At 28.9% G+C, this 18,606-nt stretch overlaps 1 protein-coding gene across 1 annotated transcript; it reads right to left on the bottom strand.

Annotated features, from left to right (window-relative positions):
• Window positions 1–589: 589 nt before the first annotated feature.
• LOC107921802 (uncharacterized) lies at window positions 590–1,866 on the bottom strand. Its single transcript, XM_016851648.2, has one exon. The coding sequence runs from the start codon at window positions 1,728–1,730 to the stop codon at window positions 831–833; it is 900 nt and encodes a 299-aa protein (XP_016707137.2). The 5' UTR covers window positions 1,731–1,866; the 3' UTR covers window positions 590–830.
• Window positions 1,867–18,606: the final 16,740 nt, after the last annotated feature.

Consider the following 18,606-nt stretch of genomic DNA (forward strand, 5'->3'; position numbering starts at 1 on the left):
ATCACAAACCACAAGTTGACGTGACACTTAAAAAATCGGTATAATAATAAATTTAGCCCTCAACTTTTATATATTATATCGATTAAGTCATAATTTTAAAAAATTAACCCTCAGAATTTACAAATGGTCTCAATTTTTTGTAGGGGTTAGAACTTCCCATCCATTGTCCCATTACTAAGTAAACATTGAGGGCTAAATTTGTTAATTTTTTTATATTTAGAATCAAATTGATAGACTGTGTAAACATTAGAGGGCTAATTTTGTTACTAGACCAATAAAAAAAATTCTACATCAATCAAAGTTACTAAATATTTAATTTCAAAAAGTTTAGGGACTAAATAAAAAAAATTAATAGTTGGGTGACGAAAATAGAATGGAAGGCATAGTTGGGTGATCGTTTTATAATTTACCCATAAAAAATAACTTTTAGTATTTTTCATATCATAATTTAATAAAAAATTTAACTGAGGGACTAATTTACACATTTTAAAATGTATAAAGGTTAATTTACCTTTTTTTTTAAGAGAAGGGCTGAATTGCTATCCATCCGTAAGTATAAGTGATTCCCTAGTATATACAACACTTAAATTCCAAACAGCATAGTTTAATTATAAAAGAAAGAGATAGACATTGAAGTAGTTCCATTTACAATTCAATCTCTACAACTCTAAAAATTAATTTCCTCCACTCCCAAGTTAAGCATGTAAATTTCTTATAAACAGAAGATTAACATCTTCTTCGATATTTCAAAATCTAATAACACCCCCACCCCCCCCCCCCCAAAAAAATACTTTAGATATATTAATAAAAAAACCAATCTAATTAATAACTTAGTCAAGATTCTTACAAGCACATATCAATAATGAGAATTCACCTCTTTCTTGATGTTCTCCAAATTTGGCGTTTTTTTCTTCTAACCAAAGCCTGCTATCTAATCCACTCCTTGTCCTAAACATGAAAACAGCACACTTTGATGTTCGGTTAAAGAGCCAATCATGCAAATCCCACATCATATCTATCAATAATCCATCCAAAAAGATCACTTGATTCCCTCTGAAATTCCACCTCAATCTCTTCACTTGAAACACCTTCTTTTTATCAATGGTGACACACAATTCAGGGTTTCTCCAAACCTTTTGTTTTTCTTCATATTCTTCATTGCATTTGATTAAAATTTCATGAACCAATCCTTCCTCACAAAATTGAGCCTTGGTTGAAAAAACACTAGTGGTGCCTATGAAAACTTCAGTCCTTGAAACCAATGAAAAATTGGATGTTGCCTTTTCTTCATTGTTGGTATGAATTATATCCCCAAGAGATAAACAAAGTTGGGAGTCAACTAAAACAAAAAGTGAAAACCTGGTGCTTGGTTCGGGTCCAGTCATATACTGAGCATTGGAAACATCCCAAAAGACTTCAATCTCTGAATTGCAAGCTTTGAAGGTTTTGCTGCCTTTGTTCTTTGAAAGATGGTGGGAATTGGGATCGAATTTTTTTGGGGTTTCGCCAACCGCGATCGTTAGGCCTCGGCCTAGGAGATTGTTGCACCATGTGAGGGCGATGAGGAGGTTTCTTTGAGAGGAGATTTTAGCTTTGTATATACATTTTACAGTGGTTGGAGTTGAAGGGGTAAAGCTGTAGGTGAGACAAGGTTGATTTGATGGCCTTGAACAATAAGAATCCGACACTTTGATAGCATGTTCATTGTAACAAGATGCTATGCTCCTCATTGTAAGAGAAAATCCCAGAAAGAAGTTGGAAATTTTAGGCCTTTCCCCCCCCTCTTCTATTGGAATAAATACTGGTGAGACAGAGGCTTAAAGAAAGACGCCTTTTAACTCTTCCTTCCCTCAGCCACAAGAAAAGTGACTCATTGTTTAGTTACTCTTCCTTGTCAATGGCTTTTAAAAGAAACATTTTGCAATACAAGCAAGTAAACGGGACTTTAAAATTATTCTAATTAAACCTTTGAGCCTTTGGGTGTTTACTGCCAGTTTAGATCTGTCATGAAATATATGTTACACATGAAATAATTTTTACATGGCATTGAAAATTTAGATTTAAAATGTTATAAAATATATAGCACTAAAAATTTTAATTTTCTTAAATTTTAATCATACAATTTATTTTTGAATAACTTAATTTTAAGTTTTTCATACAATATATTCTCGAATGTTTAAACTTTGATACATGTATTTTAAATATATTCCAAATTGAAATAATATTTAACAATGAGTAAGTTGATAAAATAACCTTATTGATATGATAATAGTATTTTGAGAGCTATTTTAAATTTATATCCATTTGTAAATATTTAATACAATTAATCTTAAAAATATTAATTACTCTTAGAAGGATTGTTTATTTGGAAACTTTTTAACGGAATTTTCTCCTTAAAAGAATTGGAAGATGGAAGGTGGAAGAAATTGCTATTCTCTGTGTTATCCCATGTGGACTGTTTTCTTTTTTTAATTAATTGCTAGTGGAAAATGGAATTAAAATGTAAAAAAGAAAACAAAAAAACTGAAATCCATGTCCCTAGGTGAAGCCAGGAGTGTTCATTAAATACGATTCTTCTTTAACCTTATAAATTTTGCTTTCAATGAAAATTAAAGGCCAAACGTCATTTACTTTTTGTTCTTTAGCTTCATGTGCCTCTTGATTAGAATAATTAAGAATCTAATTAAATTAACATCAATTAAACTTTTGACCTTGATCCCACGATAAAAATATATAACTTTAAATTCTTTATAAATAAACTGAATATAATATACGATAAAAATGATGAGAATAATAATAACCAAGTTGAAGTTGAAGCCGTAAGGTAAAACAAAAGGAATTTGATGAACACATGGGATTGAGGGTTTACTGGGAATGCAATTGGGCCTCAATTGATGATAGTGATATTCTTTTGGTCCTACAAAATTAAAATCTGTCTTCAGATTCACCTACTAACAGCTAAAGAGTAAAGGCAACGATGGGTGAAGTTATCCCATTTACTCCCGCACCCATCAGTTACGGAATATATCTCTACAACTGTTATTAATTTGTTGTTAAATTGCAATATAGCTCCCCATTTAATGATTACATATGCTAACCGTTTTTATCATGGTACTGAATTCTGTTTCGGTACTGTTTGTACCGGTCGGAACGTTTCATTTTGGTAGTAAACTGAAATAAACTTCAAGTTTCATTCCGGTGTAAAATCCAGTCTATACCGATGTTTACTGGTTGATTTTGTCTATACCGGTGGGTACCAAAAAAATAATTTTAAAATATATCTTAAACCTAAAATTTTTATTATTTATTTTAGATTTTTTGAATTATGGGTTGTTGTATGCATAGTATGAGATGATCTTATTGTTTAATTTATTGAATAATTTTGTTCATGTTTATTTTGAGTTTGTTTGATGATGGATTGTATTTGTGGAGCTTATTAAAGAATATTTTATGTAATTTATGTGTATTTTATATTTGAGATTTATTCAATCTCATTATTTGATATTTGAAAATATTTGCGTATACATATATCAAATATTTTTAAAAAATAATGATAAATCCGAAACAATACACCAAAATAAATCGATACCGATATTTATCAATTTTAATAATGTAATATTTATCTATACAATACTTACTACTGAACAAAAAATCAATCGTCCAATCGGGAATCCTTTTCACCAGCTAAGAACAGATTGTATTAAGATGATCTTCAGAAAGTTTGATTGATATCTTTAGTTTATTAAATATTTTACTAATGATGGTAATTGTTGAAATTAACCTTCTCCAATAAAATATAATTTTTATTAATCTTAACATATCCTAATGATATTTATTATGAAAATTTTAGTTTATTATTAAATAATTCGTAATTTAATCTCTTTAATTTTCTAAATAATATTAATTTATTTTAAATAAAAATGATTACATTTATTTTAAAATTAATATATGATTAAATATAAAATAAGTTTTACACATTTAATGTATTTATTTAAAAAAACATTTAATGTACTTAAATTAGAGTATAAATAAAAAAACTTAATTCAATAATACTTAAAATAAATTTAAACTTAAATAACTTTTATGATTTTATAACTAGAAATAACTAAATTGTATAACAGTAATGAAATAAATAAGAAAGAAGATGGACAATTTGGTTCCACACGTATGCTTTAACTTTTTAACTATACGAGAAAAATCACTTTTCCACCTTTATTCAAAATCACATTCTCAAAGAGTAATTTTTTTAAAAAAAATTACATATGTTTTTTACATGTTCAGGTTTGTGTTGCTCCTATCATCAATTAGGGTCCTGTCCCTTTCCCAAATTGAAAAATTGTAATTCTAGTTTCTCTAATCAAATTATAAATTAATACAAAGAAAATTATATTTTATCCGTCTCAAAAAATAAAAAATATTTTATTTAGCTCTTCAAAAATAATAAAATAATAAATTAGCACATGATAAAATTTATATTTGACATCTCAAAAAATTATAATTCAATTTTGGATTCCTAAAATTTTTTTTGGATTCATCCCTACCAAAAATGTTGTATCTAAAGTTTAAACCTAATTATCTGTTTGAGAATACCTTACCCTACATCCAATACTTTTTTCATAAAAATCCCCTTATTATTATTATTATTATTATTATTATATAACCTTTTGGTAATAGACTTACAATTACAAGTAAAAAAGGTAAATAAAGTATTTGTATATGTTGATGATATTTTCCGGAGTTGTCTCAATGCTGAAGAAGGAGAATACTTTTAATATAAGCGAATGAGAATGATTATCAAAATCCCGATAGTTGCAATAAGGAGGGAAAAGCATCCGAATCCGGATCATTTCAGATAGTAAGTAGCCTGGGAATACAGAATATAAGATGGAGTAAAAGGAATGACTTGGATAGGGACTTTTCTTAGACTCTTCAAACTTCAGTAGAGGGAAAAGAATGTGCACAGTTGTCATGAAGATAAACATTGGATTAAAACATTCTAATACGAGAAGGTTCAGACAAATATGATGTAATGAAATTTTCCAATATCTAAGAGATTGTATTTTGCATACCAATTCTTATCATGTTATGTTATTATGACTTACTTCATTTAGAGCTCAAATTGCAAAGCAAAACATTTTCCACCCCACATTGTCTTCCCCCATAATTACCCATGAATTGTGCTCAACATGTTGGAGACAGTATTTGGTTTCAAGCTTCTCCAACCTAGGAAGCTGTCGTCCCAATTTTTTTTCTTTATATATATATAAATGAGATATATCAATATACACACATATTTAATTATATAAATCCATGGAGGCCTGTATTGCAATAAGTTTAATTTTACTTCCCGGCAGTAAGTTGCAGATTTTACTTATAAAGTAGTTAAATTATAGTTTTAGTCCCTAAAATATCCTTGAATTTTGTTTATATATTTTAACTTGACATCTTGCTATAATTAATATTATAGCTTAGCCCAAATTAGTATACCATAAAAAAATCCGTTAGTTGGATATGAGAATTTTTTTTTTAATTATTCAAATAATTTGGTTGAGCTAGATTTTCTTTTCTTTTCTTTTCTTTTTAAAATACAAACAGTGAAAAAAATATTTTGATAATTATAATTTTACCTTTTAAAGAGAATTTTGGATTTCAAATTTTAAAAATTTCCACATCAGGCAACTAATGAAAATTTTTAACGACATTAATGATTTGAACTAAAGTATAATATTAATAATAAGTCATATATATTAGTTTTTTTTACTAATCATGTGTAATAGTTAAAATATATTATATTTCATATGTAAAATATGTATTGATTATTTCAATAATTAAGAAATAATTTAATATTTCGAAATATAAATTTTACATTAAAATTTTTTTTAAATCAAATATTAAATATTTTAATGTAATAAAGCTATAATGATCATGCAATTTACCTAAAAAGAAGAATATATTTTTAAGCAGAGCATTAATACCCAAAACTTTTATTCCAACTATTTGAAATTAACGTAAACATTATAAAAATATTTCATAAGTAAATTAAACTGAAACCCATAATTTATTTAAAAATCAAAAAATATAAAAGATTCAAATTTTATAAAAAGTATATTAAATCATTTTGTTATTTAGTAATTATATTCTAAATACAAATTATAATTTTATTTTCTTTATCTTTTTAATATATTTTAGATTCAGTAGCTATTGCATTTTATTTTATTTTTTGCAACCATGTTTTAACGTCGAAATAATTATGCAACCATAATTAGTGAAATAAAAATATAGTTAAAGTTAGGAACTACATTTTGACATTATAATTTTATAGATAAATATTTTGTAGTTATTTCCAAAGTTAAAAACACAACCATAATTACTAAAATGCATGAAAAGAGGTTCGCTTCATAACAATAAACTAAAATAGTGATGTGTAGCACAAATAACATCAGTATTACAAAAAGAACTCATCACTAACTATTGTTTCCTAAAATGCATTAAAGCATTACTTTAAATGATAAGTTAATTATTTGAAATACTAACAGGAGGTTCTCAAGTCAGCAAGAAAAGTTAGGAAGCTGCCACATTCTTTATTGATATTTAAAAATAAATAGAAAAAATGAAGGTTTTTTAATCCACGTCAGAGAGTATTAAATAATAACCTATAGATATGAATTAATATTTCATACTATAAGCAAAGTTACAAAAATTTTATATATTTTATTTATTTACTTTTAATTTTTTTTAATATCTTAAGAATTAAAAACTAAATTATAAATATATAAAATTAATATTTAACCCCACAAAAAAATCAAAAAATATATATGTGATTGGTATTTATTCAGTTTTTATTTATTTAAATCCGAGAGGTCTGTTTTGCAGCAAGTTTTAGTTTACTTCCTGGCTTTAAGTTGCAGATTATACTGGAAAAAACAAACAATGCTATAGATAAATTGGGGACTCATTTATCTTTAAAGTTTAAGGTGACAGACACAACCCAAAACATAATATTTAAGATTTTACAAAACAGGTTAAACAGACAGATAGCGTGTCTGTTTTGATCAATGGTCCAGAGCATTATAAGAGTCTAAATTTTTGGACCACTTAATATTCCATTACCAAACTACCTAGAATTTAGTACACAAAACTTACATCCGCCAAGTACAACCTCTTAAAAGTTAAGAATTTAAACTAAAATTACTTAAATTTAAAATAGTCCAACTCAAAATAATTCAAATCTGGAACCATCCAAATAAATAATCCGAAATAGCTTAAATTATATGTAAACTTAAAATAGTTTGGACCCAAATGACCGACCTAAAAACTTTAATGCTCAAAATAGTTTGTATTCAAAATGATTTGAATTTGAAAGTTTTAAAATTCTAATTAATTGAATTAATTGACCTAATACATTGCATATCATTTACTATAAAGAGCCGATTAAAAGGTAACTGAGAAATTACTGCTTTCTTCCTATGTAACTCGTTCCATCTCTCAAGAAACATGGAATTCTTCTAATAGAAGTTTCCATTCACATGTTCATGGCCGGATCCAGCCTGCTCTGAGTAAATGCTCCGGTTTCTAGACGAGTCTAAGCATGACAAATTTTGTAACCTGTACATGTGTGTGTATAAATTTGTAAACTAATGAAAAGGAATTTCAGCCAGCTCATCATTCTCTATGATTTTGGAGTCTTGGGATTTATACTTCCAGCAACTTGACCTGAAATGGTTAATATATAAGTTGGTAGTTAAATAATGATTTGGTGTTTAAAAGAAATTGACTATAAGCATATATGATTGTAAGTATCGTTCCTATATTACTTGGCATGGTTGGTATGTATCATTTCCATCTTAAATTAGTATCAAGTAGTTAGTATCAATTACATTATTCTTAAGCAAAATATTGCATCTTAGTTCATATTGCTTATTTCGAGTCTCAATTACATTCATTTTCCTTTTTAATGTTTTCCCTTTATTTTTTACTTTTTTAGATAATTTAATTTAATTTAGATGCTTTTGAACTTGATATAGGTTCATGGAAGCTTAAGCCTCAGGTTTTGAGACCAACGGCGGATTAGACGAAGAATTGAGGCAAGGTATAGCAAAAAACAAGAAGCTTGGAGCTTCGACATAGCATTTTGGCACCCTTGCACGCGAGCAGCGATGCCCTAGCATGGGAAGTGGTCAAGCTTCGTTGGCGCCCCCACGCCGCCTGGCACTCCAATGCCAAAGGCCACACACCCCTATGCCAATATCGGCACTTTAGTGTCGATTCCCTCCGTTTTGGCTCACAATTCCATGTTTTAATCGTGTCTGAAGGACATTTTGGTCATTTATGATTTTTATGATCTAAATCAAGTTTCACTAACCTAATTTGAGTTGAACAAATATTATAAATATCCTATTTTGATAGGAAGTTAGGACTTTTGGTTGTTTAGAGACTGAATAGTTGCGTTGTTTACTTTGTGTTCTTTCAATTTTATTTCTTACTAAACTCCCTTTTTTAGTCAAAGATTTTATCGAAGTTTGATTTAATGAATTTGTGAGACTTATTCATGCTTTAATTTGTATTTGTTCTTTAGTACTCATGCATCTCCTTCTTTAATTATAATTGCTCAGGTTTATTGAATGTCTAACCAGCATTCAATAGCTTAGAATGGTTGTTGTGTCAATTAAAATAATTAATCTGTAATTCTTTAATCTATTCTATACTAGTGACAAACTGCATAACTCGTTTATATAGTGTGGATATGTGATTTAGCTTAAATGAACCCCAATGCGGTGAGATTGTTGGTTAGAATTAGGTCTCTCACATTCTCAATGCCGTCTGTAAGTTAAATCTCGGGCGTTGAGTTACAATGTTATTTATCGGTTAGGGAAGTAATTTCAAACGAGCTGCCTCTTGGTTGTAAGCACTAAATTTTTGTCCGACTAGAATTTGTGTTTAATTTTCAAAATTTCAAAAAAATAAAAATTTAAAAAATAAAAATTGCATTTTGACCCCTAAACTTTTACTAAATTTCATTTTGACCCTTAAACTTTCTTTAAATTTCACTTAGACCCCTAAACTTTCATTAAATTTCATTTTAACCCTAAATTTTCTAAAAATTACATTTAGCCCCAGAAGTTTTGCTGCATTTGTGATTTGGTCCTTCAGACAGGTTACGTGATTTGGGGCACCCACTTCCCAGATTTTCAGGCCACAAACATGGGTGGCTGCTCCTTCTTCACCCACCACCTGCAAAAAGGAAGCAAATATCAACTATAAAATGGGTTTAAAACCCCAAAATCAAACCCCCATGAATCAAAAAAAAAGAGAGAAGAAAGTTTCGAAAAAAAGAAAAAGGAAGGAAAAGAGAAGAGAAAAGAAAGAGGAGAAAGAGAAGAGGAGAGCCCGACCACAGCCACCGAGGGCGGAGGAGATTGACGCAAGTGGCAGCGGCGGTGAAAGAGGCTAGAGCCGAAAGAGGGAAGGAAGAAGAAGAAAAGAAAGAAAAAAAAAGAAAAAAGGGGAAAGAAAAAAAAAGAAAGAAAAAAATAAAAAATAATATATCGGGTCGACCCGACCCGGATTCAACCCGCGAACCGACCCAACAGGCCCAGCAGTAGCAGGCTAGCCCAAAAAAAACAAAGCAAAAAAAAAAGCAGCAAAAAAAGAAGCAGAAAAAAGAAGAAGAAAGAAGCAGCCCACTTTGTGCAGCCCAGTAGCGCAGCAGGCCACTGCCCAGCCCAACAGCAGCTGACCCAACAGACCAGCAGCAGATCCGGCCCAGCAGACTGTCCAGCAGGCCTAGGCCCAACACCCAGCAAAAAAAAAAGGAAAAAAAAGAAAAAGAAAAAAGGAAAAGGGGGCTTTTGGTAATTTCTCAATTTTTTTAAATTTAGTCCATTTATTTAAATATTATATTATTTCAATTAAATTAGCATTTTTTTAGATAGTTTTTAGAAATACTGTTACATTTATTTTACTTGTATTTTAAAAATAAAAAATATTTAATGCATAAGGCAACAAACCGATTTAATTTTAAGTCATCGAATTCATTGCTATGTTGGGTGAATATCGATGGCTTATGTTAAATACGGGACGCCCTTCTAAAAATCGAAAATATTCAAAATTCCTCGTATTTTAATAAAAATTCTCGTGTTTTATTAGGATCCCGATTAAAGATTAAATTGAATTGATTTAACACTAATTCGATGGTTTCATCGCCATATCGGGGTGAATATCATCGACTCGTGTTAAATACGGTATTTTTTTTAAAGAAAAAAATCGTGTTTCAAAAATTTTCATGTCTTCAAAATTTCACGTGTTTCAAAATAATAATAATAAAATTTCCCGTGTTTCCAAAAATATATTCGTGTTTCTTTCTTTAAAAAAAATCCGTGTTTCAAAAATTCTCGTGAATAAAAAATTTCGTGTTTTCAAAAATTCCCGTGTTTTAAAAAAAATTTTCGTGTTTTCGTGTTTTAAAAAAAATTCTCGTGTTTCAAAAATTTTCATGTTTTCAAAATTTTCATGTTTTCGTGTTTTCAAAAAATTCTCGTGTTTTTTTAAAAAAAATTCATGTTTTAAAAAAAATTCATGTTTTCGAAATTTTCGTGTTTTCAAAATTTTTTGTGTCAAAAATTTCTCATGTATCGAAAATTTCCTTGTTTTCAAAAAAATTCCGTGTTTTCAAAAAATTTTCGTGTTTCAAAAATCTTCGTGTTTTCAAAAATTATTATTGTGTTTCAAAGTTCTCGTGTTTAAAAACAAAAAAAAAAGTTTTCTCAAGTTTCAATCGGATCACAATTAAATATTAAATTGAACTTGTATTTTTGAAAATTAAGACAACGCGCGTTTAACGAGATACCAATTTTGGGCGTCGCGAGGGTGCTAATGCCTTCCTCGCGCGTAACCGACTCCCGAACCCTAATTTTCTCTGAATTTTCACGCAGACCTAAAATTACCTCTTTTTTAGGAAAATTTAAAAATAATTTTTTTCTTCTAAAAAGAGAATTTATTAGGTGTCCAATCACACCTAGAAAAAAGATCGGTGGCGATTCCTCTTTTGTAAATAAAATTTGAAACTTTGTTTTTAATTTTTCAATAATCATTTCAACTAGCGCCTATTGCCAAATTTTTAGGTCGCTACATTGGTTACGGAACAAGTAAGGAGAGATTGATTGCCCAACACTAAGTCGGCAACTAGAACTAATTTATTAAAGACTTAGAAGTTATATTTGCATCAATAATCGAATTCATAAATCAAACTAAGGGTCTGTTTGATTGCCAGTAAAATATTTTCCGTAAAATGATTTCGGGAAAATGTTTTAATTTTCTGTAAAATGACTTACTGGAAAATATTTTCTGGTGTTTGATTGAATCTGTGTAAAATATTTTCAGCTGTTTGGCAGATTTCCTGGAAATATTTTTCGAAAAAATTGTTTTTACATATATTGATATATATTAATAAATTTTTATATTTTAAATTATTTTTACATATATTGTAATGATTTATTTATAATAATACTCAATTATTAAGCCATAATATTAATAGTTATAAATTGAAAAAAATTAATATCAAATAAATTATTTGTAATTGTGTTAAAAAAACAAGTATTGAATAATTAAAAAAACAAGTTACTGGAAAATCGATAAATAGAAGCAATTTTCTATCGGAAATGAAGGAAGGAATGAAGGAGGCGATAGAGAGGAGAGCACGGAAAATGTCTTACGGAAATTGAAAGGGTAAGACATTTTCCCTAAAATGTAACCCATTTTCCCTTGTTTTGGAGTTCATTTTCCAAATGGAAAATGTTTTCCGCCAATCAAACGCTGGAAAAGTTGGAAATGATTTTCCGGAAAATCAATTCCTTCAATCAAACAGACCCTAAGATTTACCTTTAGCTAAAGCTTTTTCTCAACCTTTTAATTTTTTGCTTTCCTCAATCCAAGTGTTCAATTTAAATTTGGTTTTAGTTTAATTATAGCTTTTGGTTTCATAAAATACCCCTTCTAATTTAATTTTATTGTTTTTGCTTGAAGAAATAAAATTGTTATTAATATCTGTAAACACGACCCCACTTGCTACTTCTATTAATTAATCTTTTTCAAGTAGGTTTTTATTTTTGTAGATCTCAACACCCTATCATGCATGTATATATAATACTAATCTTAATTGCACATATTATACATGTAATATTATAAAATTATAATATAATAAACTTTTTATACAATTTACAAAAATATAATTAAAATATTTTTATTATATTATATTAATATCAAATTTAGGGTTAATGATTAAAAATAACATCTATACTTTTCAAAAAAAAAATCAATCAAGCCACTTCATGAAAACGTACACAATTAGTCTCTCATACGTTAAAAACGTACAATTAAACCTTTTGACTAACAATTTTCGTCATTAACTGTGTTGAAGTGACTGTTAACAATTGCATCACAATAGCTAAGTCAGAGGCCATTAACAACCACCTTTGCATGGTAAAAGTCAACAAGAAAAATTGTTAGTCAAAGGACTTAAAATATTTTTAACATATAAGGGCTTAATTGGATGTGTTTTTCGTGGAGGGGATTGATTATTTTTTCCTTTGTAAAATTGTAAGGGCATTTTTAGCCATTAATCATAAAAATTAAAAATTTAAATTCACACTATAAATAAATATAACAAAAAGTTAAATCTTAATATCATTAAAAGTTAATTATATATTCTTTTCCGTATTTAATTTTTATATGTGTTTGCACGTGAATTATTTAAAATGTAAATATTATGATATTTTATAATAAAATTTATTTATTACTTTTATGTATTTTCAATTAGGTAGTAATTAATTTTGAATGTAAATATATATTTAATTAGGCATTATTAAATTCATTATAAAAATATTATTTTATTTAATTAATAAGTTATATAAAATTTTCTATTATCAATTATTTATTTTTATAAGTTAAATGCTCAAATTGGGATCCAACATTTAGGGTTTGCTCACATAAGTGTCATACCTTTAAAAATGTTCATATAAAAGCTTAATAATAACTCTTGAAAAGATTTATATTTCATGCCTTTAGACATAGCCAATTGTTTGTACTTAGGTATATTTAATTGTTTTTTAGGACATTTCATTAGTATTTTTATCATTACATTAAGAGCTTGTACTGTGTTTAAATATTAGGTACTTTTAATTGCTTGTGGTAGGGTTGTGTTTGGTGGTTTGGCAGGTGCAGGTTGAGGAACGAGAAATAAAGGAGTGTAGGTTTGCCGGGGTAAAAGGTTAGACATTTTGTCAGCACCAATGCCGTGGAAATTTCAGGAAGACCGAGTCAACACTCAACACATACCAATTTCAGCCCAACTGTACTTGTACCATAAAAATCTTCCAAAAAAGAGGAGATGATATTCTTGGGATGTTGGTTTTTATCTTAGAAAAAAAATTTAAAAAGGAGAAGGTAATCTTGGGTTGTTGAAAAAAGAATTTAAAAAAGAGGAGAAGATAATCTCGGGTTGTTGAAAAAAGAATTTAAAAAGAGGAGAAAGTAAACATGGGTTGTTGGTTTTACCTTAGGGAAAAAGCTATAAAAAGCTAAAGGAGGAAACCCTAAACGACTAACAAGAGTGTGGAGAGCCTTAGGCAAAAATAGTGAGTAGTGGTTGATCAAATACGGAAAAAGGAAGACGAAGGCAATCCCTCTCAGCCACCACAGGACACTGTGTCGCTGGACAGTGAACTGGACATGCGAAAGTTGTCTTCTCGAAGTTCTTTCATATTTCGTACTTTGTTCCTCTGTGAATTGATTTGATAAGAATGATGTTGGATGATATTTTGGTTTTGAATTTTATTCACCAACCCATGAGCTAAATCTCATAGGGTTGGGATTACATGATGAAACTTTTATTTTCTTTAATGGTTGAAGCATAGATTCGAATCAATTTACTGTTTCATTCAATTTTTTTATTTTTAATTGAATGTGTGCAATCCCTAGACATAGATGACTGTTCAGCATGCCCATAAGCTACATCTAATTCTGAAAAGGTTGGATTAGTTGGATCGAAATTGAATGATATGAGCAAGTACTAGATTGATACTTTCAGTAGACTCTAGACATAAAGCAACGTTCATATAGAAGGAAAACAATACAGGGTACCACATTAATGCTTATAGACATGGGTAAGATAACTTGAGGTTTTTGCTCTCGAAAGAAGCAGACCATTTTAGAACTCTTTTGAGCAATAAACTGAGTATGATTTTGCCAAGGAATTTTTTACAGTAAGGGTAGATTCTTAGTAATCCCGACCTTCTAAATCAACATCATATATTATTTATTCTTTATCGCTCTATCTTTACCTTAACATTAGTTATTTACTTGATCGCTTACATAATATTCCCATAGTAATTCTCGTAATTGTCATTACATTTCTACTCTCTCTTTTTGTCATAACATTTCTAAGTATTCATTAATTCCACACATTGCATACATCATTATTCTTTTTAATTGCCACTGCATACTTACCATAACATTAATCACATTTTATTATAATAACTTGACCACTTTTGTGCCTCAATCTGATCCTCGTGGGAATGATACTCCACATCACTTTATTACTTGATTTGACGTGTATACTTGAACAAATCACAAATCATTTCACACACGACACTTAACATTTACAAAACTATTCAAATGAAAGTCAAGTCTTTTAAAGTGTTCAAATAATAACCAAACATTTTTGAAAGTGCTTAAATAAGCACCTCTCAAATGTTGTCTATCAAGTCTCAAATTATATTTATATTGTTTTCTGTTATTTTCAAGTATATTTGATTCAACTATCTTGTATTTTATTCTAAATACGTTAGAATTCACCTAATTTTTACTCAAATTAGACTGAAATGCATGAAAAGTCGTTATTTGAACATTTTTATAAAGGTTAGGCCCTTATATAAGCATTTTGAAAGGTTTGAGCCTTATGTGAGCAACCCCTAAAAGGTTGGGCCCTAATTTGAGCATTTAGCTATTTTTATATATTATTTTATTCATAATATTTTTTACTTATGTAGCATAAATTATTTATTACTATGTTATGAAATGTTTATCTCTATGCTATTGATTGGTTGCAAAATGTTATCAAATGCGGGATGATCGAATTTCAAGATCGAGGTATGCAAGCAAAAATAACAAGTCTATCTAAAGTAAATTCACATGTAAAAGAGAACAGTACTTATCCCACAAAAAGAGTAAAATGTACTAATTATCCAATAAATTGTTCAATCAATATTCAAGAACTAGTGAACAAGTATCCACAATAGATAGTCCAATTTTCAAGACACGAGATTTGAACTACTTCATTCATTTTCTCCCTAGGAATGACACCAAAAACTTTAATGAAGGTCAAATATGTTCCATGTTTCAAATTAACGCTAATCACAATCGAAAGTGCATGCTATCATCAAAGTAGTAATACAACAAAACACCTAATTATAAAATATTCAAAGGATTTAATTGTTGGAATGTAGATAGGCCCCGTGGTGCAGGAAAAAAAATAATTTCGACGATCAAAACCCATGAATCCATTAATGATGAATGAATCTGGGGTTAGAAATGGTTGAAAGATATAAAGCCTTTATCAAAATGGTAAACCATAGCTACCATAATTGTCTCGACCTCTACGTGATCCACCTGAAAGAAGAACGATCAAAGAAAACTCTCAAAACTTTTCTAGAGAGAAAAACGAAAAAATTATTTGCTACTAGTCAAAGATTAGTTTTGGGTAACTCCAACAAGGGGACAAGACCTTCCTTTTATTCAAAAATCCCTATTTAGTATAATCTATCATAGAGAAATTTCAGCAATTTCCATAAAAATATGATACCCTTTCCATAAAGGATATCAATTTTCATTATTCCCTGAAACATTTCTTTGACAAAAAATTAAATAATTATTTAATAATTTTGGTAAAAATAATCGTAGTTAAAATTTATCTGAAACACAATTCATATTTATTTTAACTAGATCCTCTATGCGTCGTGTTGAATATTTAAATTTGTCAAATTCAATTAATCATAAGAACATTACTAAAATTAATTTAATCTGTATGACAATTAAATATAATCTTAATTTTCTTTTTCTTTTGATCACTTCAACCATAGGGTGTGATCCTATAAGATCCTGCAACGTTGGTAGTAACATTAAAACAACTCCAATGTTTCAAACAGTATCTAACGACCTGATTTCCAGTGGTTTTAGAAAATATAGTTTCAAGACCTCATTTTCATAAATCTAATATGTAAATGTTAAATAGGGATATTTAAGAAGTTATTATATTGATATATTAAATTTTGGTCAAGTAATTTAGCCGAAAATATGATTAATTAAGGCACGGGGATTAAATTGTAAAAGTTTAATTTATATAAAATTTTAATTAGGAAAAGGCTTGGGGACTTAGATAGAAATTATCCAAGGGATTAAAATGGCTAATGGACTAATCCAAAATAGAATTTAGTGGATGATGATGATGGATGTCAATAATTTAACTTAAGTATGATTAATATAATTAAACTTGATTAATTAAGCTAATTAAGGTTAATTAGCAAATTACTCATAGTATAAAAGCTAAAAATTAGTGTAGAAGTTGTCATCTTCTCCATTCCAAGACCAACCACCATAGCCAAGAAAACTAAGAAGCTTTTGAAACCCTTATACATTTTGCCATCCAATTACAAGAAAGTCCTTAGCCATTTTTATTTGATTTTTATAGATTTTTTATCATGGGAGCTTGATTAAGCTAGCCCATGTATCAATTTGTTTAATTGGTGAAATTTTGATAAGTTTCTATTATTGAGAATTGGATGAATTAGGTGTGACATTGATAAAAATTAAGCTTAGATTATGAAAATAACTAAATTGTAAAGCTTAACAAGCTTAATTGTTAACTTTATTACATTAGGGAGCAAATTGAATAAAATGAAAACTTGTTATGAAATTGTGGTAGGAATAGAAAGTATAAGGTCCCTAATGAATTAATGTGAAATTGGATCTTAATATGAAGCTTTAGATCGAAAGTTATGCTTGTCCCAAGTGTAGGGACTAAATTGAATAAATTTAAAAATATGAATGATTTGATATTTGATTCTGAATTTGATGAAAATTGATAGTATTATTGTTTTGCAATTGTACGTAGCTAACGTCGATGTTGAACCTTCAAAAGGGAAAGGAAAAGAAAAAGTTGTCGACGAGCGACGCCAGACTACGGTTTGTACTTTTATGATTCGAGATAGAAATATTTGCTTACATATGCATGTTTATTGAATGATTGATCACTAAAGTGAGTATATGGTGATTGTATAAATTGTTTTGATTTAGTTTGATATGGGATATCGATATAAATGACTAAACTGAATAAAAAGGAGAAAAGACATTATTTACTTGAATTGTGATACATGGAATGAAAATTGGATAGAAATATGTTGTATGATATGAAATATATGTGTATAGATGATAATTTGAATCATGATATGAATATGATTGAAAAATGGCATATGTACTAAATTGTAAATGAAATTGAACATCGGTACCTTATTAACTAGTTGAGCCAAGTCGAATATAGTTGGCATGCCATAAGATTGGATTATGTACGGGATTATGTGCTTATGCGCCAGGATGCACTTCGTATTCTAGGATGTGCTTCGTGCACCGAAATGTGTTTCGTGCGCCAGGATGCACTTCGTGCGCCACTATGCGCTATATGTGCCAGTTTCCCCTACTTTTGTTTATCTAATGACGCACTTGGAGCCAGTTGTGTGTTGGTTGGACAATTCGTGTATTCATTCAAGTCTGAGTCATGTTAGTATGGGTTATAATTAGTAAACTTGTTAAAATATAGTGAAATTAAATGGTATAATGATATGGAATCACTTGTATGCATATGTGAATCAAAATAAAGAAAGTATGGGAATGGTTATATAGATTAGTTGAAAACGAGCCCTACTGGGCCGAAGTGATTGTGAATGAGTCAATAGACTCCAAAAATGAGTTTAAATGGTAAGACAAAAAGGTAAATGATATGAGTTACCATGAAATAGGAATGACATAATGTTAATGACATATAAAGATATGTGATTGTATGATTAATATTGATAGCTAATAAGGTATAAGAAATGACAATGGTCAAATGGTATGCGTAGATCACTTATCTTGTAAATATTGAAAAATGATTTTGTTATTTGACATATTTATGTGCTCACTTGTATCTAGATGTGAAATTTTTTGGTTTGATAGGTTATAACTTGAATGGATTATGTAATAGTGATGTATATGATCATTTGTAAATGTTTATGTTATCTTGAATCATGGAAGTACCATTGAGCTTTATCACTCATTGTACGGTTTATTTGTTCTGTGCATAGGTTTAGGTGATACTTGAAGCCTCGAAAAGTGAAGTCACCATTCAGACCACTGTTTTCGACTCACATAAGTTTGTATAACTCATTTCATTTTGGTCATGTGGCATGTACCTAGGATTACCTTGTTAAATGTTGGAAATAGTAAAGTTTGTATAAATTAGGGGTATACATGAAAATGGTTATGGTTATGCATGGAAAATGTGTTGTTGGTTTAAAAATT

The sequence above is a fragment of the Gossypium hirsutum genome, chromosome D01, assembly GCF_007990345.1.
Source record: "Gossypium hirsutum isolate 1008001.06 chromosome D01, Gossypium_hirsutum_v2.1, whole genome shotgun sequence".
In the NCBI taxonomy this organism is placed as follows: Eukaryota; Viridiplantae; Streptophyta; class Magnoliopsida; order Malvales; family Malvaceae; genus Gossypium; species Gossypium hirsutum.

Excerpts from the sequence above, each read along its gene's own strand:
- LOC107921802 (XM_016851648.2), bottom strand. The coding sequence starts at position 1,730 with ATGAGGAGCATAGCATCTTGTTACAATGAACATGCTATCAAAGTGTCG.